The sequence below is a fragment of the Sylvia atricapilla genome, chromosome 2, assembly GCF_009819655.1.
Source record: "Sylvia atricapilla isolate bSylAtr1 chromosome 2, bSylAtr1.pri, whole genome shotgun sequence".
In the NCBI taxonomy this organism is placed as follows: Eukaryota; Metazoa; Chordata; class Aves; order Passeriformes; family Sylviidae; genus Sylvia; species Sylvia atricapilla.
The window spans coordinates 26189728-26208491 of record NC_089141.1 but is presented as its reverse complement, the minus strand read 5'-3'; the positions used below and the strand labels follow the sequence as shown (position 1 = coordinate 26208491).

The following is an 18764-nucleotide window of genomic DNA, read 5'->3' as shown; positions in this document are numbered from 1 at the left end:
TTGACAGATGATATCTTTACTTTCTTTTCAGTCTTTTCCTCCTTCCAAGACTCCTTTTTTCCCAGGAATCCTTCATTTGGACACCAACTTTTCCTTCAAAAACACCAAGCCCAAAGTTTTCCCAATGCCAGTACTTTAGGTGCTGAAGCACAACATCAGCCTCCTACATGGTGGTTCTGCCTCCCATCTTTTTATTAACATATCAGACTCTGTTTGGCCCAGGTGTTACCAAAATTCACAAGCAGCTCCTAGTGGTTGCAGCTGTAAGTAGCAGGCTTCTGCCTGAGAGCTCAAAATGCCCTCTGGGACGTGCTATCTCAAGAAATTGCACAAAATTCTCTTTATGCAGAACCTCCATTTCTGCAGAGGTCTAAGGCTCCAAATGGAAGACACTGCACAGATAAACGAAACAAAAATTCTTTATTTTGACACCTCGAGGCAGTAAAATACAAGTATACAAAAAGATACACAAAAGTGGCAGTGATAATGCAACTTGATGCAATCCTACAGAAATTTCATCCATCAGAATGGACTGTTTCATCAATAAACATATCTGTAAAATATTGCACCATTTCATAGTGGGAGCACTCAGGAAGACAGTGTTGATACTCCAGAGAAGTACAGGAGCCCCTAAACTGGTATATTAGACTTCAGAGTAAGGCACCAATTGGCAAGTATGATTCTTGTTCTGTTCATCACATTGTGTGTAGGATAAATGCATGATACATATTAATGCTGCACCTTTGTCAGCTGGAGGAAACACAGCCTTCATTTACTAGACAGAATAATAAAAAGAGCACATGCCTAGTTTTCCAGCCTCACTCCATATACCTTTGTGCTTCTCATTCATAATTCTATCTTGAAAAATACATTTTAAAAGCCATACTTACACTTTAAAAAACCCAGGAACTATAACAACCTAGTGCTACAAAATTGAGAGACTGAGACTGCAGTGAGCCACCTATAGTCCATATGTAATCCAGTATCTCAGGATTTAGGCTCTACAACAAAAAGAGAACAATGTCCATCTCCCACATCACATCAAGTGGGAGTAACTGCAGTGGGACATAGCAAGACACAAATTACAGTATGAATAGACTGTGGAAGAAATATCCAAAAGAAGTGACAGATTACGCTTTTAAATGATCATGGATTGAGAAAGAAAACTCACAGAACAGGATAATAATGTAAAACTCTTCCTTCTCATTTAAAAGGGAAAAAACCTGCAGTGATAAATAATCCAAACAACGTGCTTAAACTGTAAAGAGCTGCCTTGAATATTTTTGTTAATTAAAAAGACAAAAGACCCTCTTCTACAAGGCTGTAGAGTTTCAGGGCTTCAGTTGTACAGTGCAATTTATAGACTCCTGAGATGCTGGTGAACTGAATGTCTATTATGACACATAAGTGCTATGGCAAATAAATTCCTCAAATGGAATACTTCATGCAGTTGCTCAGTCTTGGGACTAAGGGGAGTAAATCTAGAATTTCTAGATTCAGAACTACTTCTGAGGCATTTTATGCAGGCATATTTGTCAGGGTCTCTGTATGTTTTGCTGATAACCAAGGATATCCTTGTAGTTTTCTTGATAACCTGGCTATAGGAGGAATGTAGAAAAATAGACTATTAAGTGATCAAAATGGGAAGTGTTAATTACTGAGAACAATAACCTTCCATTTTAGAGAGGGGGAGTATTCTCCTTCATAAGGAGCCCTCTTCTAATGTGCACAAGAGTCGACTGTCCTGGATGAAGAACCATGCAGAAAGTATTTAAAATAGTTGAAGAACAAACATAAGTAGCATCTTTTGACTGATTTTCCTTTCAGGAGGGTTTAACTTAGAAACTGTTAACTTAAAAATGAAATTCCATTTTCACATTCACTTTGTTTACAAATGTCCTTATGTCTTCTTCCAAAGGATGTTCTCATTTCTTTCCAGTTCCTATGCTGATCCTCTTTCCATCACTTCCTATATACACAGAGCCAATGGGGATATTAGAATTTCAAGCCCTGAACTGAGTCAGATCACAAGGACAGTTGCCAGTTTATTTTAGAAAAAGACAAAGAATTTGACTGGCACTCCTTGCTTGCACATCTGATGTCACAGCTCGTAAGGGTGAAAACAGTCATCCATAATCAAAGTTCAGCTTTGGCAGTATCTCTGTTCAAACAGAGCTGGCAAGGTTATTTTCCTGGTAGATAGCCAGGAAACAGGTAAAGATCCCGACAGAGCGTGCTACAGTATTCTGACATCTCCTTGCAGCGGTGAAATTCGGTGCCTGGGGCATAACCTTCTCGTTGCTTGATCTGCCTATTCACCTAGATGTGAGATTAAAAAAAAATTAAGCAACTGGAAGGATTAAAAAGACAGAGGGAAGAAAAATGTCATTTCTTTCTCTACAGATTTTCTGTTTAATGCATTAAGTAGTCCTTTAAACGTAAGAAGGATAAAGAACTAGGGTGCAGTTCCACAGCAGCTCAAGTTGCCGTGGTCACACTGCTTTTTTCACTTCTTCCTCCACTTTCTCAATCTTTACCTTATATGATTACTGGTGCTTTTGCAACTGTGTTGTGTGCATGTTCAGGGAATGAATTCACCTGAAAAAAAAGCTATTTCTATAGAAAAGACGTAATTCGTGGCAAGCAATATTAGCTCTACTTGCAAGTTCTCCATGTGACCACACAAATGAAACAGGAGTCAAAGAAACAGCATCTTTACTTGGCTTGAACTGCTATGGAACTGTATGTAAATAAGAACAAGAACAGAATTCTAATTTTGGTACAAACAAGGCAGGAATAACTGCTTTAATAGTACTAGATTAATCCTAGCATTTTGAAACAATGGAAGGCCCTTCAAAAGCCAGGCAGGGGTGGGAGAGTAAATGCCCTTGTGCTTTACCTTCACCAGCATGTCAGCCACATGAGTGTGTCGGGAGTCCTCTGCAAACACCGAGGTGAGAGCCTCGACGTACCAGGACCCGCGCTTGGTGTTCCGCATGGCCGCCGTGCCTGGCCAGAGAGAGTCCGCCATGAAGACACTACTGGGGAACCCAGACACACGAAACCTCCTACTGCCCAAACAATTAGGGGCCAGTACCTTTCAGACAAGCGTATCCACAGATCATATCCGAGCGCGTCGGCAGCCGCAGCTTCAGGCTTTCTTCCTTGTTCGCATCACTTTCCTCACAGCCTGGAGAATCCGACCATCCTTTGCCGTCTCTTTGATCCACCCCCCGGTCCAGCTCATCTGTGGTGGCAATAAACAAGGAGAAGGAGAAGGGGAGAAGAAATTATCCCGAATTACTGGACGTAGCTTTCCTGTACTTCCTTGGTTCTGTGGTCAGCAATGCCACAACTACTGCCAAGCACAAAGTTCTTGCATTAACTTTAGGCTTTCTCAGCTGTTCTAAACTCATCTGGAAGTTCTTCTGCACAAACTAATGCAGATACCAACAACTGCCGCACCTGCTTAACCTAATCTGACTTGATCTGCATGCTGATTTCTGGGATAACCATAAAAGCAGGGAAGTTTTTGGTAGTTCTCCACCATAAATGCAAGGATTTGATGCCTAGCCATGAAGTTTTTGTTTTTCCACTCATATCTACCTCAGAAATATCCAAAAAAGTGAAGTGCACTTTGCAATGCTAACTATCTAATTACTGCAGAACTCAAACAAGAGCTGTAATTTTGGTTGCTAAGATCTACACCTGGGATATGTAGAAAATCTGAACCAAGTATCTCACCTAGTTCTAAAACCTGATTACAATAATGCTTGTTTCAACTAAAAGCATAAGTTGTGCAGCAGAAAAACACAAAAATAACCTATCCCTAAACATGAGAGAGAACTCCAGTCCATGGAGATGAGTTTAAAACCTGGAGAGTATTTAATGCCCTTTCCAGGATTCATTAGTATGTATTATTCAAGTGTAGATATTCTCAATTGGTTTTCTACATGATGCAGTTTCCATTATAATCTCAACTAATTGCTTAGTGGTGGTAACTTTGATAGTCCAGCTGTGTTGCAAGAAAATTAAAGTTACATTTTACAGATTTTCCATATAATTTTGCCTTTTTGCTTTCTTTTGCTCTAAGATGAGAATCTCTTATTCTTACTTCCTAACAGCAGAACCAGAAAGTGGTAAGTTCATAAGTCAGCAACATTGTTCTTTTTCTCTAAAAAGAAAACAGCAGTGGGAGGAGTGTGATTATCTGAAACAGTCTAGAATTAAAGTCTCCATAGCTCAAAATTTCATAATGGCTTCCATTAAGCTCCTTTTTCATCTCTTTAGGGTGGCAATGCAAATGTTTTTAATTTTAACCGAACTTTTTTCATTTATTTTATCACATCTCCAAGCCCTTCCAGTTCCCTGTCTTTTTGAAAATGTAGTGTACTGTTCACTGTGCATTTTATTTCAGAAGACTCAGGTAATTTTACCATCAAACTCTATTATTCACACTGTCATCACCCCATTATGTATAAAATCAAAACTTTTTTGATTAAAGCTTCAGAATTACACTTCAGAATGACACATCTTCCTCATGCACGTCTTCAAACACCACTCCAATCAACTTAACTAAAATGTGTAAAGCACTAACCCTTTGCATACTTAACATCAAATTTATAGAACCACTGCCAGAAATTCATCTAGTCTGTTTAAACTGTATTGAAGCTCCCAGATAGCTGTTCTGCCAATTAATTTAAATAACTGCTAACTACCCAGTTATTAGCATAATTTTTCACTCTTTTGAATCTACTACATTAAACACAGTTCAAGCAACTCCAAAGTTTCATTTTATGCCACACTAAAACTCTTCCCATTGTTTTCTGTTGTCACTGGTTTTCAATCCATGACTGCAGGTGGATTACTTCTTTAGTAGTCTCCTGCCAAAAGCTCTTTGGGAATTAGAACTGTGCCAACATTTCTTTACCTACATTTTAAAAATGTGTCATTAATAGAAGACAGAGCAGGCCTACAATGTAAGGTTAGAGAAGAATAACTTATGCATTTCTCATCTTGTTTCAACTAGTTCCACCTAACTTGCATGGCACAGACTGATTGCTTACTATTTCAAAGTCGACAATACTATTTATACAGTCCTTTGAATGCTGTCTAAAGGATACACATTTTTGTTGACAGTTCAATTACTTTGTAACTGGCTTTCCTCTCCAACTATTAATCAAGGCTTAAAAGAGGCTAGACAAGGCAAGGGTTCACCTTCTTTGCTGATTTTTTTTAATTGAGTATTTCCTTCCAGTTTTTCAAATACCTTAATCCTTTGTCTATTGCAATATCCTAGTTCTAAAGCATCGTGCACAGCAAGCTTTACCACTCTTCCTTAAATGCAACTTTTTTGGGAATACAAGGGCCAAGCTTGATTTGTTAGTCTTAACAGACTCATCATGGTAATGTTCCAGTCAAATAAGCATTATTACTTAATGAGGTCAGCTGAAAATTCTGACTTATTAAAATTATTTCCACCCTGAGTCTGCACATCCACATTCGTTCAAGAGTATCTAAATGTTCATTCACATAAGGAAAGAAATCAGATTCAATTCATATTGTAACCACGCATGTTGCAATATTCCCAAATGCTTAAAAGGATCAAGTTATATCTGATCACCAAAATACTTCAGGCTTTTCCCAGCATTGGGATTAAAGAAGAGTAGAGACTAGAGAAAAAACTGTAAAGCTTGCTAAAAATGAGAAAGAAGGGAGACAACTGTGAGGAACAAGGGAAAAGCATACAAACTAGGAGAACTCCTCTATCACAACAGAAAAAAAAATCTCTAAAACAGAATTTCACTTTGGAATATCTGCAATTTCAAAGAGTCCAAACACTTGAGGGGAAAAATTTGGTCATTATCTGAAAGGTAGTTAGTTACAGATTTGTTTGTTTAGCTACAAAAGGAAGGAAAAGGAATAGCAGAATTAAAAAAAAAAAAAATACACAAAGCACAGAAGAAGAGCAAGTCTATAAGAATCATGAAAAGAGTTCTATACAACAGCATACAAGAATTCAACATGTGTGTGGAAAAGGGTGCCAGGAAAGGTCACTTGAGGCTGAAAACAGGCTAAGGTAAAGGAAAGAGACAAAACTCCCAAAATAATTGGAACCAACCAACAGCCCAAGAGACACAACACATTGAGGATCAAGAGAAAGACAGGACACCTCAGCAAGACTCCAATGCTAGTGTACTGCTCCATGCTGTGCTGCTATTTGTGCATCCTGTGCCCCACTCCCCTTACTGCAGCCACAGGATGAGGAAGCCTCAAGGTATGAGTGGGGAATGACAGAGCTTTATGTCACTAAGGTGCTCTGGGGTCTGCAGGTCAATGCACACACCTCATGCAGAGCTAAAGACACTTACAGAGCAACAGATGCAGTGGCAGCAGCAGGGCAGAGGGAGGTGAATATGGGTCCCACTTACACCTGAGAGAAGCAAAGAGGAAAGTTGACAGCAAGTTGAATGTGAGGGTGCGCATGTGTGCAAAATGAGCCTTAATGGCATGCCAAGTACATGGCTTTTAGTGTTTGGGCACTCACCTCCCCGGCAGGCCTGAATAAAGAACATTTTGGGCTTATTCTGGAGATTGGGGCAGTTTGCATTATCAAAGAGCCGAAAAGCCTCCTGCAACTGAGAGAAGAAAGAGAGGAAATTTCTTCACTGTAGCCTTCTGTAAGCCAAACCCAGTCCCACCTTGCTTCCCTGTATTTTGCTTATTACCTCACCAGTCACGATATCTTCTTCTTTATCTGCAAACTCAGTGGGTGACAAATACATCCCTTCTCCACCCTCCCCTCAGGTTCATACTTGCTTGGGTTCATGCACTCTACCTAGTATTTCTACTGAGCAATAATTTCTCCTACTTGACATTTTTCATTTTCCAGATCTCTCAAAGACAGCCCTGTGCCCTTTCCTTCCCTCCAGCCCTTTTTTTTTTTTAATTTTATTTTAAAAGTGAATCCTCAGTCTTGCATTTCTTTTTTTTTTTTTTTTTTTTAAACATTGTTACTTTCCTAGAGATAACCTACAACAGGAGATCAGGACTCAGCAACATACCTCTAGTAGTTTGCCATCACTGCCATAAACTCCACCCTCCACACCATGGGAAAGCAGAGCTATAATGCAGGAATCCACATCTCGATGATCTTGTAGCTTGGAGAATCTCTCCAAAGCATTCTGCATCTCCTAGAACAGGAAAAAAATGTTCAATGCTTTCCAAACTTTCACAGGGAAATTGAGTCAATTTTATAGGAAAAATACCAGTGGGTATTTCTCTTACAAAGAAAACCCATCCTCATATCAACATATCAAATTTACATGAAAAAAAACATTTCTATTTAAAAAAAAAAGGGAAAAATATTCTTGTTCTTTTATGCAATATTCAGTCCTAAGTACAACACTGAAGCAGGAATCACTCAGGCCAAAAGAGGAAACCAAGTGATATTTTGTAGAGGTTTTACACTGACACTGGAATTTGGCTCAGATATTGGAGCAACTTAACAGATACATACTCTAGGACTTCTGGCATTCAGACACTAGTGGTCAATTCAAAATTTAAACTGGAAAACTTCAGGAACTGACAACATGGCAGATCTTACATCAATGTTGCAAAAGCTCTGTTCTTGAATAAAGCACTCTTTAACAGGTCTGTGTCACTTGCACTCGTAGAGATTTAAAAGGAATAAGATCAAACAAGCAACTGCATTCCTAGGGAGAGTGATTTGATCAAGTTTGTCATGGAACACAACCAATTTTCCTATTGGAAATATGCGAAGCACATACACATTTTTAGCAAAGACCGAAAGAGTGGAACTAAACTCCGTGGATATTGGAAGACTGATAAATAGGATGCCAATTTACTTCATCAGTGAAAGGACACAAATTCATAGTAGCAAAGACTACATCAAATATTTGCAAAGTTTAACTATTAAGAGAGTAGGGCACTGTAAGTCTATCTAGAGTGAATCGGAGACTTTATTAATCTGTGCTTTTAACACACATGCCAGGTGTGGTCTCAAAATTCTTGCCCCTTGCACTAGGGTCAGACTAGAGTGGTACCTCTTGTAGTCCTTTGTGATGCCTCTATCCATTGGAAGAGCTCAGACTTCCAAGCTTTCTCATGCTGATCAGTGTAAGAGCAGACGTTGTCACGTTTAGCCTTATTTTCTATTCTTACGTGATAATCCATATCTTCAAACCTTAGCTACATACCAAAGGGAACCTCTTGAGACAATTATGAAACAATCTCTGACCCACACCAGTTGTGAAGCACTGGGATCACCCCCTTACCTGTGCAGTTTGATCACAAATGACAGTGACTCGATACCCCAGGTGCCTGAAGAGCACCTCCAGGGAAGCACAGTCCACGTCTCCCCCTGTGCGATATTCCAGGTCCCTCTCGCTGCTGAAACGGACATTACTGAGGATCAGCGCTAAGCCTCGGGGCTCTGATGTCAGCTTGTATGCCTGAAAGGAAGATTAAAAATGGGTAATTTTAGACTACACAAGGAAATAATAGTGTGTTAGAATAGAACAGAAATCATTCCACACCAACTTGATATGCTTGTGCTTGCCAGCCTCCACAACTGACAATGTTACAATACTGTTATTAATAAGTTAGACTGGCTTGCCTTATTCCTAATCTTAAAAGAAACACATCCATTTGAAACAGTGAATTAGATATTGCTAACTTTTTCCCCTTTCCTCACCCCAGCAGGGCCCCACATATTTGTGTGACCCCCATCAAAGGACAGCATTATGTGAAATTTAGGTAATGTTTCTTAATTGCTGTTGGGAGCAGAGAGAGATGTAAAACAGCAATGACTGTAATCGTAATAGAGAGGGACTGTCAGTCATTGATCTTTAAAATTATGTGACTGGCAAAAGAGGTTAACAGGAAAAGAACTAATTCAAGAGGGATGTCTTCAGATTAAGTTCTCTCTCTCTCCCTACGATTCCAACAACAACAAATCAATAGCAATTCACTTACTAACACTCCTGCAAATTGGAAGTAAAATTTAATACCAAAGAAGAGTGTCAAAAAAGGTGTAGCCAGGCACAGATTTACAAGGACTCTTGTCAAGCTCACAATGGCACTGCTTATTAATCAAGTCACCCCCAGACAGTTTCAAAAAACCCCACAACAACAAGCCCTAAAAAACCAAACCCAAACAAAAACCACCACACAGACAAAAACTGTTTTGTTATCCACAGAGCCTCTGACATTGTATAACCTTAATGAAGTATTTATCCCACAACACAAAGTAATTTTTCCTTAAGCCCACCCCACCACTATCTATGCCTTACAGACAGAATAAACAAAAAGTAATTAGATTACATATGTAACTTCAAACACTGCAGCAGATTAGAAATTCAGATTGTTCTACCCACAGGTAGAATTCTAGCACAGAATCCTGATCTAGTTCTTAAACCTAAGGACTCTGTTGGGTACAGCTGGCAACTGAAACAGCCAACTTACTAGTTGAAAACACAGTTCTCCTATCTTACAGTCATTTACAGGATTTGTCATCTTACAGAAGATGAGGACACAGAAAAATAAACTTGAGGCAATAATACTGACAGCTCACAGAGAGCAATAGAAGAGCATCAGAAGATAAGTCCTTTCACCAAGCTCTTCATGATCAAAGAAAAAAAAAATAAAGGCAGAGATTTGTTCAGAGTTACAGAACTTCTCAGGATTTCCTGACACTTGTAAATGAGAACCACATCAAATGGAGCACGACTGGTAACACCTTTCAGTTACACAAATAGCACAACCCTGATCTGCATCCCAAAGAAGCATTTCAACTCAATTTTAAGCGGCACATGTTCAGCTGATAGATCCAAACATCTCACATCTTAAGACTTTCTCTGCCAACAACTTACCAAGTGCTGATGATTCTGATAAAATTCAGGAGTGCAATACTTCACTGGAGGAATTGAGGGACCATCTCCGTTATCCAAGCAATGTTCTATTGGTTCTGTGCAAAACCAAATATATCGATAAAAATAAAAAATTTCAGACACAAAACCTTGGCATTAAGGTAGTAACTTGCAAATTCTGAACTATATTCATTCATGCGTATTTCATACCTCCAAAAATTCTGTTTGATCAGGGACTACTGACACAAAACACATGAGAGAAAAAAAATACTGTAACAGTACACTTTTTTAATTTATTTTAACTGACAGCTTTTATTTTTGCTTCTATGTGGGTTAGCCTTCTCTAAGGCCTAGTCTACAGAGTATGAAAACAGAATTCTCATCTAATTTAAGATCCTTGTGCTTTCTGCTGTTTTGCACAGTATGTTCTTACTTTCAGAGTCTGGCTGATGAAATGCTGCTAGACAGTTTCAAACAGAATAGTTCTTTCCTTTCATAAAAGGCCCCCCATGCTGAACACGATCAAACGAGACAATTTTAACTTGCATAAAGTGCAAAGCCCTTTCTTTATCTGCCTCTGCACACTTTCCTCTGGGTAACAGCAGATGAGGGGAATGATAATCAACTATCTGCCATTTGCAGACAAACACTCACTCCTCTGTACCGAAGAAACTGAGCTAATGACATTCCTGATCTCTTCTGAAATCCTCTTTCAGCCTTTTGGGGCATGGCTCTCCTGGTTGGAGGAACATATGCTCTAAAAAAATCAAAACAATCCAACCTAAAACCCTTGCACATAAAAAAAAAAGTTCCCAAATATTAGACACTTGCTCTTCCACACCAGAGAGAGCTCCTAGTAACCACTATAAAGGTAAACCTGTGGTTAGGGAAAAAGTACTCCAGGCATTACCAGAGGCAGCATAAAAACTAGCAAGGAGATTCATTCCAACAATTGTAGATTAGACCAGTCCCCTGGTCTAAGCTGCAAATGCATGTTAATGAAAAGCTGATTTGCTGCACTTGACAGAAGCTACAGAAAACCAAGCTAGACCCACATAACACATATAAGGCCTAAAACTGATTTTTTACAAAGGAAGTCTTGGTTAAGGAATACTGCCTCAAGTCAGTATCTTATCAGAGCACTAGCTCAATGAAATTCTATAACAAATCTTAAAGAAAATCTTTGCAAAATCTAGAATCTTACAGACATGTACCACTTTAAGCAATGAAGTGTCCCATAAGAATACACGAAGCTAACAAGACACATGCATTGGCTGTCTCTTCCCATATGCTACAAAGCATCCTCTTTGATCATAATATAGTCAGTTTACTGTCAAGTTAGTATTCCTGGGATGAGCAAAGTGGTGGCAAGCTTATTTCTAGAATTGAATTAAGACAGTATTAGGAAATTGGCAGGAGTCAACCAGGTAGCAAATCATGTGCAACTCACCAAGCCAACGGGGTCTCTTTGAATTACAGGATTCACTGGTAGGGTATGGAAGATCTGACTCATTACAGTGTTCAAGCTACAAGACATAAATAAATCCATGAAAAAGAGTAGCTTTCTTTTTTCTCTGTAGTAAAAAGCTGAAGGTAGCATGGAAGAAAAAGATACATGCATTTATATACACATAAAAATGACTGAAATATAATATTACAGTCCACTTCCAAAAGAAACCTCATGACAGGACAGCAGCAGCATCTTCTCTCAATGCAAGACTCCTCCCCTCCTTTGACCATCTCCCCTTCTACCCAAATCCTCAGTTTAGAATCTTTACATTGGGGTCATATCTTAGCTTCCTCGGTTTTAACAAAAACTTGATTTGTCTGGTGATTCCTGTATTTTTGTTTGCTATCAAGATTTCATTGTTTGTATAGTAAAGCAAAATTGAAAACAAAAAATTAAAAGAGTAGTCAGATAAATTCTAAGTTTTAATAAGGGAACATTTGTTTGGAAGTATTTGCTCTCCCTTCCTTTGTATAAAATGTTTACTGAGAGTTTCCATCCTTGCCAATGCACTAAATACATGGAATCTTTGCAAAGTTCTTCTTTCAGTACAACACTAACTGCACATAGTGAAAAGGTGAAAAAAATAGCAAAAGAAAGAAATAGAAGTATTCCTTTCCTTAAGTCTACTTAGGGAATCTACTCAGACAATCACTGAATATTAAACCAAAAAAGTTCAGAGAAAAAAATACCTTCCTTTCAATTTTTGGATTATTGCTTGACATCCATTAAGAACTCGCTAGATGTAAGAACAACACAGGAATCTTATACAGTTCAACAAAAAGAAGTGCAGTAGGATCACTCCCAGGCACCAATATATCCTGGGGGACACCCAGCTGGGAAGCAGCTTGGCAGAGGAGGACTTGGTGTTGCCAAGCCAAAGAGGAGCCAGCAATGTACCCCTGGCACAAAGGCAACTGGTACCTGAGCTGCATTAAGCCTAGGACTGAAGCCAGCAGAAGAGATGAAGGGAGATCCCTCAAGGGGAACTTATCAACGTGTGTGAGTGCCTGAAAAGAGGGTGCAAAGAGGACAGAGCCAGGCTCTTGTCAGTGGTGACAGACCCAGAGCCCACGGGCACAAACTGAAACACAGGAGACTCCCTCTTAAGCACCAGGACATGCCTTTTTATTGTGAGGTGCCTGAGCACTGGAGGCTGCCCAGTGAGGCTGCAGTCTCCATCCTTGCAAATATTCAGAAATTGCCTGAATGTGACCCTGGAAGCCTACTGAAGGTAATAACTGAGTAGGGAAGTTGGAAAGAGATGACTTCCAGATGCCCTTTTCAACCTCTACCAACTTGTGATTCTTTATGAAAATTCTCTTCTTCCCAAATTTCTTCCTCTCTGCTTTTACTAAGGCTACTACAAGTTTCAACTAGCAAAAGCATTCTATCCTTTGTAAACAACTGAGTTTTTCCCATTTGATAACATTCCTTTTGTGCCCAAACCCAATCTGAAATGCAAGCCATCCAACTTATTTTTTAAAAACTGTTTTACCCTTGCAATCTCATGGCTCAGGCTGGACATTGTCTTCAGGATCACTGCCTCCAGATGCTGCTGTTGGGTTTCTCGCAGAGCTTCACAGAAGGCTGAGAAGGCTTTAGGGCCTCTCTTGGGCAGCAAATTGAGGAATTCCACATTTCGGTCGAAGCTCCCAGACTTGGCCTGAACCCAGAGGAAAAAAACCAAAATCCACACTCGAGTAACACCTGACATAATTAACTTTTAATGTTTTAATGAATCCTCAGAGCAACTTTTTATTTTTTTCCAGAAAAACATTCCACCACTACGCTTAGCTGTGCTAGATCCATTATTATATTCTTCCTAGCTGATTTCATTCACACTCCTCTGTTCCAATTTGCTCGAGTGGAAGTACATGACAACACAACAAGCTAACAATTCATACATGACTACACACAGTAACACACCGCATTCTCTCTGAAATTTTACTCTTGGAATAGTATCTACTTCTCCTCACTGAATACACAAAGTCAAAAACATGCTTCTGCTACTATCCAATAGTTTATGGTCTCAGACAGATAGTTAAATCCTCCAGAAAACATTAAGTAAAATACTTATTATATGCAGTCAATTCCAGAATGGTATTTCCTGTCTAAAGATGAATACTTAGACCACTGAAGCAATATATACTAGTATATGTGGAAAAGCAACCATCAAAAAATGAAACCGTGCCAAGAACATTGTTAGAATATTATCAGGTATTTGCCAACAAAAAAACATAATTTACACAATTAAACCCTTCCCTGTGAAATCTAAGCCACACCAAGAATCACATACCAAAATACTGGGTATCAGAAATAAATTTATTTGGAATTCATCCTATTTTTTTAATTACTACTTACATCAAAGATCTCGCCTTTTGGTGGGCAATTGGGAATAGCTGATGAGTTACACAGAATTAAGGCTTAACAATATAACAATCACAGGGGAGAAAAAAAAACAAACCTTGAGGTACATGTGTAAATCTTCTGCTACAGCAGATATCACATCATCTGGTTTCATTCATAATTATCAAGTTTGGTGTCAAAAACAGTTTGTTTTTTGCCCCAACACATTGTTTGGGAGGATATTAGTCTTGTTGACCCAATGGTTATGAACCTATTTAGAATTTTAGACCTATATTCATTTGTGATGGTCTAAGACCATTTATTTTTATCAACAGTGTTCCTTGACTTCAGTGTTCTGTGCTTTCCCTTATTTATCAAACTTCTTTCTATAAATTGGTCTTGATTTGCTACAGGAAACAAGTAATTTCTTTCATAAATGGCCTCTTTCCCTTAACAGTGTAAGTATCTTTTCCTATTCCCAAAGGATCCTGAATTTTCAGAGTACTATTGACTAGAAGTACTGATAATAATGTCTTACTTGTGTCTTCCCAGAAGTACGAAGGTACTTTTCTCCTGGTAACAGTGCTCCATTAGTCCATCGAAAATAACCAGCTCCTTATATTATTATCCTGCTGTAAGCTCACTGAATTTTATTGTAACTAATAAAGTAAATTGAGACTTGATTTCTCAAGTATCTAATAAATTTTTCTTTCTTTCTAGTAGATCTGCAGCTGTTTTGAGACAAGCTAAAGATAATTCATCTTTTTCACAGTCTATAACTCTAAGCCACAAATGATAGTTATGAACACAGGTTCTGACCTCAAGAACTAGAACGTTACTTCTACTAAAAAGTTAAATTTCCCTAAAGTTCATATTCTGCACTTTGTATGCACAGCAGCCAGCTTTTGGCAGACTTCTTCCTTAATGCTTCCTAAAACATCAAAGCTGTGCCTTCTGATACGACTTCATCTTCAACACCACATTTAGGCTATGCTAAATAATGTTCAGCACACATTCAGAAGCTAATAAGACACATCTTTCATTTTATTTCTCAATATGGCCTTAATTAACTTCTTTCCCTCACAAATGGATTTGATAATTTGCATAACAAAAACTAGTTGTAAATAAATTCTGAATTCCTGTCAAAATTCCATATTAGCCTTATTATACACCTATAGAAGCTGTAGAAAAAGCATATATAACTTACAAACATTCTAATCAAATTTGAGTCACTTGTCAAAACCAGTGATCCCTTCATTAGTGTCTAGTGATCAACAGAGTATTTAAATCTCTGTGTGTACAATCTCAGTCTTTGATTACAGTACAGAGTACTCAAGTTGTGAAAAAAGCAAGGAAGCTCTTGCTACCATATCTGCAATTTTAAAAGTTTATCTCAGAGCTCGGGAAGAACATCTGATGCTCCAAAAAGAAGGCATTTATGCAAGTAGGTGTTGGAGCTTGCCTTAAAAACAGCTGTTTCCACTGTCCCACTTTATTTCCACCACAATTTTTCCCCTGTGTTTGAAACACCGCGCTCTTCTGGGTTTTCACCTAGATGATAATAACATCATTTTCACTACAAAGTAAACACAATTCTTTTCTTTACTCTTTATTGAAAGTGTATACAGTGTAAAAAAAAAACTCACATAGTTTAGTGTCTTTCTGAATGATCCAATTTAAATTCAGTACTGTCAGATCCTACTATCTCCCCACATTTCAGACATCAAAGGAAGTAGCTTCTATTTACTGATTCTTCTCCAATGTTGTACACTATAAACTGTCTACTTACTCCTCTATTCCTTGTGAGCTCCTGATCCAGCACCTTTGTCTTCAGTGGCTCTTCCTGCAACACACTTCCCCTCTCAACATTTTCTTACTTGTGGTAAAGTTTCAGCACTGGTTTGATACCTAACACTTGGAAAAAATGTCATGCTTCATCTCCCTGAGCTCCTTGATTTATTTCCCTTTCCTTAGATTACAGAAATCTATTTACATGCTCTATTTCCAGAACCATTTTCTTCTTTTGTTTAGCTTAAATCAAGCCAACAGAACCAGTGTAACTGCTGTGTTCCTAAGAAAAGAGGATTTAGAACATAACTATTCATTCAGATCTTGATTTCCTGACTTATTGGGAGTGCAGGAGGATATATATAGAACCAGTCAGTTATAATATCCAGGAGAATGTAGTCTCTTTCATCAGACAATGGCATTTGGCTCCTCCTGTTTCCATTAAGGTACCTGACGATCAGCGTCACAACACATTTCCAATAACAGGCTACTTAACAGCACTTCTAAGACCTGTGCTCACATTTGCCAGAGACAGGAAGAATATTAAAAATTCACAGACAGGAAAATGAAACGTAAGACCGTGTTCTTCACTCAAGTGATTTTTTTAAATGCACTTTTTCTCCATAGCACTGTTATGTCTAGGACTACCCAGTAAACATTTTCTTCATTTCTATCCTTCTACTACAATGCATATTTTGCAGTTCCAGCTTTCCTTCTATCTCCAGCATATTTCTATTTTGTTGCAATTTCCAGATCAATACCCTGCAACAGCAGTTCAACTGCAACTCTGTTCTCTTGCTCAGGCTGCTATTACTACTTATACACATTTAAGCTCTTAGTTAGGTGTGTTTATTGTGTTAAAGCATAATTTTGCCACTAAGCTATCACTCTTTACCTGACTTATCCATCATAACACCTTTCTCCTTACCGATAATCCATTACTAAGTATTGCTGCATTCCCTTTTATTCCATCACATCTGGAGGGGAAGATTCCTTTAGGTTTCTTCCCTTCTGTTTCAGTTTAATACTTTTTACCTACAATAACACCTTGCCAAAAAGAGTACTTTCTCTGTCATTACCTTCAATTTGAGAGGATTTTTTTCCCTTTTTTTCCCTTTTCTTCCCTTCTCCTCCTTAGGTGACAAACCCTACTCACCATCCACATTTCAGCAGCACTGTTGCTTAAGCCCTGTGGACTCCTAAACATCAGACACTGAGTTACTTCCTCCTCAAATGGAACAGTGGGGAGAATCCAAAGAATAAAAATGAGAAAAGTTGAGATAAAGACGGTTTAACAGGTAAAGCAAAAGCTACAGACACAAAGCAAAACAAAGAATTCATCCACTACTTCCTGCTGGCAGGCAGGTGTTCAGGCATTCCAAGGACAGTAGTGCTGCACCACTCACAATGGTGACTTAGAATCACAGAATATTCTGAGCGGGAAAGGACCCACAAGAATCATTGAGTCCAGCTCTTAAGTGAATGGCCCACACAGGGGTCAAACCCAAGACCTTGGCATCATTAGCAGCATGCTCTGTCACTCAGAATTTCCCCTTCCTTCTTCTTCCCCTACCTTTACAAGCTGACCACGCCACCAAACGGAGTGGGATATCCCTCGGGTCAGCTGTCTCGGATGTGTCCCCTCCCAATTCCTTGTGCACTCCAGCACTGCTGGTAGGGTGGGGTGAGAAGAAAAGGCCTTGGCTCTGCGTCAGCATTGCTCAGCAGTAACTAAAGTATCTCTACATTAAGAACACTGTTTCCGGCACAAATCCAAACCACAGTCCCATAGTAGCTACTCTGAAGAAATTAACAATTCCAGCCCAAACCCGGAACAGTCCTTGATTTATCCTCTGGCTTGCACTGTTTCACGGTATCTTTGTTCTCCTCCACTAGGGATTGGAGCTATTTCAGGTGAGACTGCCTGGAGCTCCCACAATTCAGCACTGATATCTTTAACAGGCCCCACGAGGCATCTAATATTATCTTTTGACACTGTGTCAAGGTATGTAAAATTACTCACATCATCACATTATTCACATTATCTTTGACAATGACCCAAAATTAATCAGGAAGTTATTTCTTCACTGCTATCAAAACCTTATCAGTTTCAGGTATACACTATCTACACTCGTGCCCAGAAAACAGCTCATAACCCTATTTTTCAGCATCTGTCCTATTATGGGACAATGAACTTTGCTAGGGAACTAAAACGCCCTCGTTTCTTCGCTTGGGCCCTGCCATGCACTTGACGTGCAGCTTCAACACTTCCTTTCCAGTCTGCTTTCTCTGAAGAGCTGCCTGTCCATCCTGCACAGTGTTCTGGGCATTCCCATCCCCCTGGGAGAAATCCCAAGCTATTTCCAATGACTTCTCTCCGCAGTACCCTCTGCACAGAGAAAGCAACACAAGCCTACAAACAGCATCTGCTGTTCGACCCTTGAACCCTGCAAGGCGCTTCAAGCAATTTACAAAAACATACGTGAATTCTTTATATGGAGGGTGCCAAAACACACTGGTACATAACATATTCATTTACTTACTTTCGCAGTATCGTTTTGGAAATACACGTTATTCCTGCTTCTACACGTGGAAGGAAAAAAAGACCAGCACAAAACTACAATAAAGGACTGGAAGCTACCACCCGATCCACAAAGGGCAGCCTGCTGGAACTGCACACCAGAACACTGGGAATCTCAGAGGAAATACACTTTTTCTTCCTACAAAAGCGCCTTGCAACCAAGCCCCTGGAGGTCCTCTGCGTGCAATCACACTGAAACTGCAGGTAACAGGTGAGTTATTGTGCACGCTGCCTCTGCACGGAACCACACCGAGCTCGGCCAGAAACAACGCTCACGGCGACAACCCGCCTACCTGTATCATTTCCACCATCTCCGTGGTGATGATGTCTTTCTCCACCATGTGCTCCACCAGCACATTCAACACCAGTTGCTTGGCCAGCATCACCCGGTTCTTCTTGAGCGCTTCCTGGTGGCACCGCTGCATGCCGCACGCCGCCAGCATCCCGGCAGGAGCGGAGGCACCGGGGGCGAGCGCCGCGGCAGGGAGACGCCTTTGGGCCGGGGGGGAGCCGGGAGGAAAGGACGGGAGCCCTCGGGCCGCGGCCTGACGCCGGGCGGGCGGAAAGAAGCCGCAGCGCGCCTTTTCCCGGCGGCCCCCGCGATTCAAACGGCGGGAAGCGCTTCCCGCCGTGACGCGCCCGCCGCTGG

General features: G+C 39.8%; 1 protein-coding gene across 1 annotated transcript; it reads right to left on the bottom strand.

Annotated features, from left to right (window-relative positions):
• Positions 1-403: 403 nt before the first annotated feature.
• Positions 404-18655, bottom strand: CASP2 (caspase 2). Its single transcript, XM_066341084.1, has 10 exons — positions 18409-18655; positions 12896-13063; positions 11341-11416; positions 9894-9988; positions 8298-8474; positions 7065-7193; positions 6548-6638; positions 3098-3247; positions 2900-3009; positions 404-2319 (listed from the first exon to the last, which is right to left on the bottom strand). The coding sequence occupies exons 1-10, from the start codon at positions 18556-18558 to the stop codon at positions 2185-2187; spliced, it is 1281 nt and encodes a 426-aa protein (XP_066197181.1). The 5' UTR covers positions 18559-18655; the 3' UTR covers positions 404-2184.
• Positions 18656-18764: the final 109 nt, after the last annotated feature.

Excerpts from the sequence above, each read along its gene's own strand:
- CASP2 (XM_066341084.1), bottom strand. The coding sequence starts at position 18,558 with ATGCTGGCGGCGTGCGGCATGCAGCGGTGCCACCAGGAAGCGCTCAAG. Across the intron at positions 13,064-18,408 it reads AGATGGTGGAAATGATACAG|GCCAAGTCTGGGAGCTTCGA; the intron begins GTAGGCGGGTTG and ends CTCTGGGTTCAG. Across the intron at positions 2,320-2,899 it reads TGGCTGACATGCTGGTGAAG|GTGAATAGGCAGATCAAGCA; the intron begins GTAAAGCACAAG and ends TCTCACATCTAG.